Source organism: Alnus glutinosa, chromosome 6 (assembly GCF_958979055.1).
Source record: "Alnus glutinosa chromosome 6, dhAlnGlut1.1, whole genome shotgun sequence".
Lineage (NCBI taxonomy): Eukaryota > Viridiplantae > Streptophyta > Magnoliopsida > Fagales > Betulaceae > Alnus > Alnus glutinosa.
In genome coordinates, this window is record NC_084891.1 from 2692522 (window position 1) to 2703181 (window position 10660).

At 35.3% G+C, this 10660-nt stretch overlaps 1 protein-coding gene across 1 annotated transcript; it reads left to right on the forward strand.

Annotated features, from left to right (window-relative positions):
* The first annotated feature begins 935 nt into the window (after positions 1-935).
* On the forward strand, positions 936-5025 carry LOC133871179 (stromal cell-derived factor 2-like protein). The gene is made up of 6 exons (XM_062308568.1): positions 936-1361; positions 1935-2075; positions 3002-3142; positions 4285-4334; positions 4420-4549; positions 4701-5025. The coding sequence occupies exons 1-6, from the start codon at positions 1254-1256 to the stop codon at positions 4782-4784; spliced, it is 654 nt and encodes a 217-aa protein (XP_062164552.1). The 5' UTR covers positions 936-1253; the 3' UTR covers positions 4785-5025.
* Positions 5026-10660: the final 5635 nt, after the last annotated feature.

Consider the following 10660-nt stretch of genomic DNA (forward strand, 5'->3'; position numbering starts at 1 on the left):
TCATCAACCACCCTAGAGCACGACTCTGGAAGCAAATCGAACTCACGCAGCTCATCAACCAAACATTGCTTCCCTGCATGCTTGACATGAGATGTAGCTACCCCTCGAACTACAGCCTCGTAGGAAGGAGACCCATCCTGCCGATTCGAAGTGTACGACTCAGAACCCATCAATCGATCCTTAGAGTCAATGAAAATCAAAAGTTAAAAGATGATGAAGTAATTTCAAATCGTGCCTTTACTACCCTAACCGTAAACAGACTACATATATGCAACAAAAACAAATCATAAAATGGATATTCTCCGTCTCACACTTGTATTAAGATTTCTTACAGTTTCAAAAAAATTGTTGATTATCATATTACGGAATTTAGACCCTTTTTAAGCATCACAAAGCTTGAAAAATGGAGCATATTATCAAGACAATTGAAAATAATTTTCCTCTCAAAATGCTTATTTTTTACTTTTACATAGGCGTTTACTATTCAGAAAACTATAAGACAGTTTTTTATTCAATTTTTGTTTACAACACAAAAAGAAAAACCTGAAAAAAATATACTCAATCTATACGGTAACATGCCACTTTTTAATAAATGACATTTTTTAAACGTTTTGGTATTAAAAATAACCTAAATTCTATAATTTGATAATCTATGATTTCATAAAAATTGTTGGATGAAATTGTAGGAATCTCCTCACAATCTCACATCACATTTACCGCTTCCTAGAGTCATGGAGAGTCAGGCTTCTCTTACTCATTACTAACAACCCTCACATCACATTTACCGCTTCCTAGAGTCATGGAGAGTAAGACTCTCACTTCCGTCCACTAACAACCCTCCCCGTCATCTAATATCCACGTGTCTCGTCTCTATTCGCCTGAACATGTCACTCAACGTGTCCTCCCCGACGCCCAGTCAATTCCCAGAGGTTCTTCTTCAACCCCTCTCTCTCGCGGTCACAGATTCAGATCTCTCGGAACCAAAACCACTTATCAGAGATCGAAACCCTAACGATCCTCAATCTCTCTTTCTCTCTCGGTCGCTCGCGATTCGATCTGGATAGTTCCTCACGGTGGCTTCCTCAGGGTCGCAGAGCCTGTCTCGAAGAAAACATTCTTCTTCGTCGTCTTCGACTCCGTCAGGGACTTCTTCACCGGGAGCAGCTCGGATCGTGTACAGGGAGTCTAGAGAGGCGCTGCAGTCCGATTTCCCTTTCTGGCAGCAGAACTGGTTCATAGGGTTGCTCTTCGTCATGGCACTCGGATTCTTCGCTCTCGCTTTATTCCTCTTCCTCGTCCTCGATCCTGACTACGTCTACTCTTCCCCCGCCTCCGCCGCTGCTTCCTCTGAAGGCGTCGAGGTTCGTTAACTTTCATATCAATATTTACGATTGAGAAGTGTTTTCATCGTTTTGTTTGATTCCTTGGATTGTATGTGAAAAAGAGAGGAAACGAAGGAACTGTTTGGTTGCCGAGAAAAATGATGGAACATTAGAAAGGAATTTCAGTTCGAATTTCAAGGGAAATTTGTAATTTTGGAATTTAATGTGGTTTATTTTGATTATAGGCAATGTTATTATAGAAAATGTTTAAAATGCATTGGATAACAATTTAACGTGCTTATGGAAAGTAAGAAACAATAACAACGGAACATAAGTCTTGAGGATTTTGTTGAACTACACGAATTTTGTGTTGGTGTTATAAACGAGCGAAGAAAACTAATAAAAATCCTGTTTAACAAGTCGTAGACTAAAAGTTTCTTTCGAACAAGAATCCCCACTAAGTGGAAACCTAATTCAAATGGTCTCGGACTGTGAGTTAAGTGCAATTTAGTTTTTGTTTTCCTTTATTCGTTCCTTGCAACCAAACAAACGTTAATTGTATTTTGGGTCTTAGTATTTGTATTTGATTCTTAATTTTCTTTTATTGGGCAGATTACGTATGGGACAGTTCTTAAGTTGATGCACGAGAAGACCAAGTTTCGGTTGCATTCCCATGATGTACCATACGGTTCTGGTAGTGGGCAACAATCAGTTACTGGGTTTCCCAACGTTGATGACGCCAATAGCTACTGGGTATCATCACACTCTCTGTGAATATATAAATATATATGGTGTGCATGTATGTGTGTGTGAGTGTGTCCATTTTATCTTTTTGTTAAATCACCCCTTAATCTTAAAGTTTAAGCCGATTGAAAATAGTGTATTTGACCATTTAATTGACATCAGTACACTTTCCGCAGGTTTGGGCTCAAAATCCCCCTCAACAAAGTGAAACTCACTCAATATGTTAAATATTAAACTAAAATTGAGATAAATTGTAGAGTCAGAGTTCGAATTCAACTGTGATGCCACACCAATTCACCATATATCTTAAAAGTTTAAGTTTTTAGAAAATGATGAATTTAAACATTTAATCAATATTATAACACTTGTTATCTTCCTTATATTGGCTCTTTACATTCTATATAATTGTTGTCACGAGAAACTGTGTTGATTAAACTACCAAGATTCAAAGGATTTTTACTATATTAAGTGCTGTGATTGAAAAACTATTGAAGTTTTTGTCCAAACAAGATGAAGACGATGCAGGGGCTGGTTTGGTGGCCCTAGAACTAGTTAAACAACACTCTAGCTTGGATCAAGAGTATTGGGGACTAGCAATGCATACATGGGTTCAAAATGCACAAATACTTCACCATGAGTCATTTTCCTCATGCCTGCCACTCAAGAAGTGAAGCCAGCTGTGTTTGTGCACGTCTTTGTTTTTTTAACACAATTTATTGGATGTGTCCTTCGGCTGACCTTGTTGCAAGAAGAGTAGATAGATACATGTGATTAAGTTTGATTGGATTGGTATATTTTGATTAAATTTCAGGATAGGTGAAAACATGCTGGTTAGGAAAGTGGTTTCTGACATGCTTGGCTAAGAAAAAAAGTAATCCCTATTGTCTGTGCCAGGTTAAGGTTTTGACTTTTGACATAAAATGGTTAATTTGCAGATTGTTAGACCACAGCCAGGAACATCTTCCAAACAAGGCGACGCCATTAAAAGTGGGACAATCATCAAGCTTCAACATATGAGAACTAGGAAATGGCTGCACAGCCATTTGCATGCATCTCCAATAACAGGCAACCTAGAGGTTAGTATAGGTCCTTCATCGTTTATTGTATGTTTTCATATACTTTTCATGTACTGCAGAATTTGCAAGTAATTTTGACTTGAGGTTTTTTTTTTGTGTGGGGTGTTTGGGAATAAAGTGATTGTGCAATCTTGTTTCATATTGTGCACAATTGGCCTAATCCAATACATGAATAATAAGAGCTTTTCCAATGGCCGTTGGTTCCTATTAGTGACTCTAGGCGGAGCTGTTTAAGCTGGTTGTGCAAAGTTTGTTTGTTTGTTCACAGAGGTGGAAGGTAGTTTGTTTGTTCACACAGGCATGATAGTATTCAACTGCTGAAAACTAGTAAGGATTGCTCCGCATGTTGACCATTGGGATTTCTTAACATGTACTTGTGTTGGGAAACTAAAATTTAATTTTGTTGTTGCTGAGGTACAGTTCATGGTTTAATTATCGGCTTTAGACCTATTGTTTTAAATTGAAGAGAATTCTGATTGTTAATTTGTTTTAGATCTGATTATTGAAATCTGGAGTGGAAAAGAAATGTGTCTGCCATGCATTAGAAGTTTGTATCTGTCCAGTATAATCCAGTTTTAAGGATCTAATTGTTATTTGAAGAAGCCTTTTTTTGCCTAACTAATTTTTTTCTTAATGTATTCCAGAAATCTTCTCATGATTGTGCCTATGAGTTAATTTAATTCCCCTTTTGTTTGACATTTTCATCATCTTGATAGATATTTCTGGGTTGAATTCTACTAAGAGAAATTGCCTCTTAAAATATAGTTTTTCCCCCCTTTCTATTTTAGACAAGATATGCTATCTTGATATGAGTTTCTATATATTTATAGTTGCCACATCACTATTCAGTTTGCGGATTTATTACCATGTAATTTTCTTTAAGTGATTGTTTGAGTATATCAAATGTAAGTATCCTCTATGCATTCAGAGATATGACTTTTGACTAAAACTGCTAACTTTTGTTGGACTCAGAATAGCTATTGAATCTGAGATTTACTTGTATATATAAGTTGGTAAGTTACAATACATATCTGATGGATTTTGAACCTATGGCTTCACCACTTGACAAGGGGAGAAAGTGCCATTCAAAACTGAAATCTATGACTCAGATTTTATAATCCAAGTTGCAATTCTGAGTGTAGGTGAGCTGCTTTGGGGGAGAGGGTGAGTCTGACACTGGGGATTATTGGAGGTGAGACCTAGAATGATTTTTTAGAATGCTAACTGTCTCTGTCTTGTTTATGATTGATGCTCCATGCTGGTGCCATTTTTCACAGGCTGCTGATTGAAGGGAGTGGAAAGACTTGGAAGCAAGATCAAAGGATTCGGCTTCAACATGTAGACACCGGCGGCTACCTGCATAGTCATGACAAAAAATACACCCGCATTGCTGGAGGGCAGCAGGAGGTGAGATCAAGAAATTGCTATTTATTTCTTCAGCAGTTAATGCAATTTGCAGTTTCAGTTACTGCTCAGGGTTCCTGTGCCCTCTTACATTACTGGAATTATGCTTACTCATCTTCAATTTTATCTATTAACAATCTCTGTGTCTGTACAGGTTTGCGGTCTACGAGAAAAACGTGCCGACAATGTTTGGTTGGCAGCTGAAGGCGTGTATCTCCCTATTACAGAAAGCAAGTAGAACTGTAGTCTCTTTCGCTAAGCACTATTAATTTGTGAAATCAGGTACATGGGTTTTGGATTTTTTTGGCGGCTGGTACCTGTTCTTATAATAGCAGTAGATGTTCACTAAATGAAAGAAGATATATGCGTCTTAATACTACAACGTTCATCTAATAATTGTTATTCTATTAAGCATTTTTGTGCGGGCTTTTATACCTGCCAAAGATAATTGCTTTAACCAGTTCATGTATTGCGTGTTACTTTCTTTTCCTCAAATCTTTTTTTTTTTTTTTTTTTAGTGCTAGAGTGGGTTATTGATAGGCCCAATAGAGTAATCTTGTATTCCAGTTTAAAAAGTGGAGGAAAATGTTTGGGATTTTATAACTTTTCACTATAATTTTTTTACAAATTTACGTATAGAGTGCCACGTGATTATTCACATTTCAGTAGTTAACATGGTAAGTATCACGTGAATTGTCATGTTAGTTTGTACATGTGATAAATGCGACATTGACTGTTATATGATAGCGGATGTAATAAATGTCACGTGAAATGTTAGGTTAGTTTGTAAACATGGAAAATGTTATGTAGATTGTTACATGATAGTTCATGTTTTAGTAACTGATTTAATAAGTGTCACGGGAATTGTTACAGTAATTTATAAACGTGGTGTCATGTCATATTAGCAAAGGTAACCCGGGCCCTAAATATTGGTTCTTTGTAGCCGGCCACGTCCTATTAGCAAAGGTCCACATATATTGCAAAATTGGAAGTGTACTCGAGGGTTAGAAACTATAAACTGCGCAATGTTTGCGTGCCTTTGCAACGATATGTGGGCTTTTGCCTGCTTGTGTTATCTTTTCTAGCTGGGCTTAATCATGCAGTGATCTAAAAGGACTACCACATGTCCATCCCAACGTTCAGCAATTGGAACAGGCAGTCAACAACCTATTTAGAGCACTCATTGGCCTCTTCAAAATTTCTTCAAAATTTTACTAAATTTTAGTGAAAAAATTTACTTTTTTTTTTTAAAATTTAACTATCACTTTTCAAAAGTTTCCTCCATCAAACTTTTTAAAAATTTATCTATTTTAACTAAATGTTACTTTTTAATAGTTTTGAGAGCAACTACTTTAATTGCCACTCAACATTGTTCAATCGTAGTGCAAAGGGATCGATCCTCCCACAGTCGAACAGCAATCTTTGAATCCACATATTCTAAAACCCAGTACAAAAAATGTTATCCACGCTCATTGGGGGATCTCTCTAAACAAAACCTAAAAACCCACTTCACCAGAACCCCATAAACAACTGTTGACATCGAATAGCAACCACAGACCGTTGAAAAATTGCTGAAGAGACGCCAAGATTGCACAGAACCACCGGAAACGCGCATGTCCACCTAACCTGTCGTCACCCACAAATCGTCGGACCAGCGGAAACCACCAGACCACTGGAAATCGATCCACCTGGGACGTCTTCCCTATTTGCAGATGTAGTTCGTCTTAATGACGCCATTGAAGATGGAGGTAAGCGTCGGGAGAGGAAAAGGAAAATGAAAGAAAAAGGGGCTCAAGGAAGAGATGGAAGAGGCGGAAAAATGAAAGAAAATGATTAAAAAATAAATAGAGAAAGAATTTTGGGGGTTAAATATAGAGAGGGTTTCTTACCTTCACTATTATAGAGAAATTTTGAAGAGTTTGCATGGGTTTTTTGAGTACTTTCACCAAAATTTGGTGAAATTTTTGAAGTGAAGAGCCCATTGAGGATGCTCTTAGTCTTCACCAAAGCTCGTAGCACCTTTCACTTAACATTTGGTTGCATTATAACATTCATATCTGGCTAGCAAATTTTTTTTTCCATTTTAGTTAAAAAATCATTTTTTTTTTTTATAAAAAAATTATTGTTATTATATTTATTTTAACTACACGTTTTTAACGTACATGCATTTTATTCTTTATTTTAACTATCTACTTTTACTATTGTATTTAAATATTATTTTTCAATTTTTTTTAACGGTCATTTTTTAAAATTCGTGTAGCAAGGGAGATTATGCTTTGGAGGAGAGAGAGGAGAAAATAGAGCAACAACCAAAAAAAAAAAAAAAAAAAAAAGAGGAGAGAGAATGATAGAATAATATTTTATTTTAGCAGCTTAGCAAATTATTTCTTAAATAAGTAGCCAAATGTGGGTGCTTTTTCACCCTACAAAGTACAAAGCTTGCCTTAGCTGGTATAACAAAAAATTACAGGAGATCTCTTATAGTTTTTTCAATAGCCCTAAATTTAATTTGAAGTTTTATACACTAATGAAAATGAGAGCAAAATTGAATTTAAATAGTTGAAAAATTATAATTTTTTTTTTTTTTTTTTTTTTTATTGCCGAAATAAGAATGTGAATGCTCTGATATTGAGGCAAACAAGGAGTCACATTCTGAATAAAAAAACAAAATGTATTATGGAGGGGGCTTTTTCATACTGAGAATTGTGGCCACTTTTTTCTGAAAGTAAGAGCGTTTCCTTCATGTCTTTGGAGGGAGTCAATGTCGAATCCTGGTGGAGAAGAAAAAGAGTGCTAACCTGCATTGACTATTGTGCTCCTGCCTCGTCTTGGGAAAGAATAAAGCTTCACATCTCTCTCTTCTTCTTCTTTCTTTTTTTATTTTTATTTTATTTATTTTAAAATTATTATTATTTATTTTAGACTTCATACTAAGATTAGAGCTGGATCAGATCTCGTGCAATAAAACAGTTTCTTCATTGCAATGTCCAATCAACAGCTTCATGTGAGAAGCTGTTTAAATCCTATTTGTTTTTGGAAGCTGACTACTGTGATGCAATGCCAGATCGATGCCCATCCAAAAACAAAAGGCACTGCTTGTTGGACATTACTGAAAGGCATTGATCTACTTCATGTTACAAAGGGATGCCCTACATAATCGAACGGTCTGCATCATTGAGAGTGCATAATCAACGAACGCGACCTGACGTGCATATTATATGAGATGGTAGGGTTCCTATGGTACAGTGCTTAACCTTTTTTTTTTTGTCACTTGCTCTTCGTTGCTCATCACATATTCACAAAAGCTGCCATGATTCTCTGTAGTTGCTCCCACATAAAAGGCAGTACTTCTGCCTCCCAGCTTTTTTTTTATTTTTAATTCAAGATGGGGAAGGGGGAAAAGGAGAGATTACAAGAAATTTATACCTATAAACCCTAGTTATACCTTACTAAAGGTACATTGATCTATTGGAGATAACTCTACCATCGTGCCTACTGCCTACTACTCTTAGTATTATTACACACTCTTAGTATTGCGTTGTAATAGGACAACTCATTCATGTGACAATTTGTTCGGATTCTACATGCTCCAATAGGCTTCGGTTTGTTCGAGTATCTGTTCGAATTAACGGGCTCTCGCGTTTGACAAGAATAGATATGGACAGAGTTAGAAATTTTATTGGAACTCGGAATGATCAAATTATGAATGAAAAATATATTAAGATAGGGAGAACAAAGCATGAGTGAAAAATATATTAGGGTTGAAGATTAAATTAATGTATAAAAGATATAATTAGTTTCCATTCAATGTTAACAAAAAATAATAATAATAATAATTGTTTCTTAATATATTTTAATTTTCAGCTCAAACACCTATCAAAATAGAACCCGACATCTAAGGACAATCCTATTAATCGGAAGCTCGGTCCCAAATAAGTATTATCATTGAGGTTTTGACATATAGCTACATCAAGGAATGGTAGGTTAATTCAGCTTCACAAACCCTTTCAATGGTCAAAGAATCAAAGGGAGGTTTTACAATAAAAAAAAAATCACATAGAAGTTTATAATAAAATACTTTTAAAGTTATCCAACCATTTTTATAGTAGTAATAATCTGGCACTACTGGGGCCTCATTTTGTAGTGGATAATTGAATACTTTAAATTTGCTTAGTTGGGTGGTTGAAACTTATCTGGTTAAATTAATGCTGCAAATTAAACAACTCTGCAAAAAAAAAAAAAATAATAAGTGAACTTCATAATTAATGCAATCTTGGCTATGACCTAAGTTTTTATGGTCTCATGCATGCCCCAATACCCATTGTTATTTTATTTCTTATTCAGGCTGGTCTCTACTCTCTAGGGTAAATAACAAGTAATTTCACTTCTTTTTCCCTTATAGCTTGCAGTTAAACTTTGACATACCATGTCAATTAGTACCATTATTATTGGGACAAGGTGATGATTTGTGAAAGGTGATCACAAAATCTTTGATGGTGATAAGTTCTTATGGGAGACGCCAAAGCCTTTTATGGCGTTCAGAATCTCTGATGGTGATAAGTTGTTTCCTCCTTGTTAGATCGGGTCTTTGATAATCTCATCTGAAAAATCAATTGGTGTTCAATGAGAGAAGCCAAAGCCTTTTATGGCGTTCAGAATCGCACCCCACAATACATGTTTTAATAGCCGTTTACATGAACAGAGCGGCACTATTGCACCCCAATAATGTCTCCCTCCCTCAACGTGACTTGAACCCATGACCCTAGCCTTGATACCATATGTTGGATCGAACATTTTTCCATCTCGTCTTAAGATCAATTGTTGCCCAATAAGAAAAGCTAAAGCCTTTTATGGTGTTTGAAATCACACCTCGCAAAACATGTTTTAAGAGCCAAACAAATTAACAGGGCGACCCTGTTGCACTCCAACCCCCTTGATATTCCAAAATAGACATCCCATTATCATAGGTCATATTTGTTCCAAAATTGTAAAAAAATTATTGTTAAATGAAATTATTATTTAAATATTTATAATTTAATTTTAAAAATATAATGAATATTAAAACGAAAAAATTAGATGGATAAAAATTAAAAAAGTTACTATATTGCGTCAATGTCAGGCTAGGCTCCCTGGGCACCCACCCGTACTCACTGAAGTCAGAGTGCTCTGCACACGCTTTAACGCACATGACATATACTCTCTCGTCTACCCTATTTATCATGCACCCTCCAATCGGACGGAAGCCGACCCCACAACGTGGGACCCAGGAAGCAGCATAGCAGAACCTTCTCTGATGTACAAATTAGCTGGACGGCATAGAAACGGAAACGACGGTAATCACGGTGTTAGTACTATACACTTTAGAGTACAATCCACACACTTCCCTATGTAGAAAAAGAAAAAAGTATTGAAGGACACGCAATCTTTTGCAAAGCCCCTTTCCCCTTTTTTCTCTCTTCTCAGGTGTGGCTTCTTCTGTAAGCCTATATATATATATATATATATATATATATATATATATATATATATATATATATATATATATATATATTTTAAAAGATAAGAATTTAGAAATTTTATTTTTAAGTAAATGTGAAATTTTTGATAATTTTGTTGTTTGAATTGTTAGAGAGAACTCTCGAATGTCCAAAAAAGTTTCGGGTAGTTCGCTAATTTGTTTGGGTAGGTCAGTCTCATAAAAATTATTTCATATTTATTGTTCGAATTGCTAACAATTTTAGCGGCAAATTACTTGAGATTTAGATACATGTTACTTGTTAGTCACTGCATCTCAAAAATTTGTCAAAATATTCTTATAAGAAGGTGTGAAATTTTTTACTTTTAATTCTATTGTCATTCTCTTAAGTCTTATCATTCTCCTCTAATGTGAACATTGTAAATTCATTATCATAATTTATTTTTTTTTGCAATTAAAATTAATTTAAAGGTGAGTTGATAATGCCACATCAGCAAAAAAAAAAAAAAAAAAAGAAAAAAGAAAAAAAAAAAGAAGAAGAATAAGTATTATTGCACAATTGTTATGCACAATCATTGCTCGAATACTTTAGCCGCGTATCTCTTTTGTGAAAAGTGTATTTTTGTGTCTCAAAACAG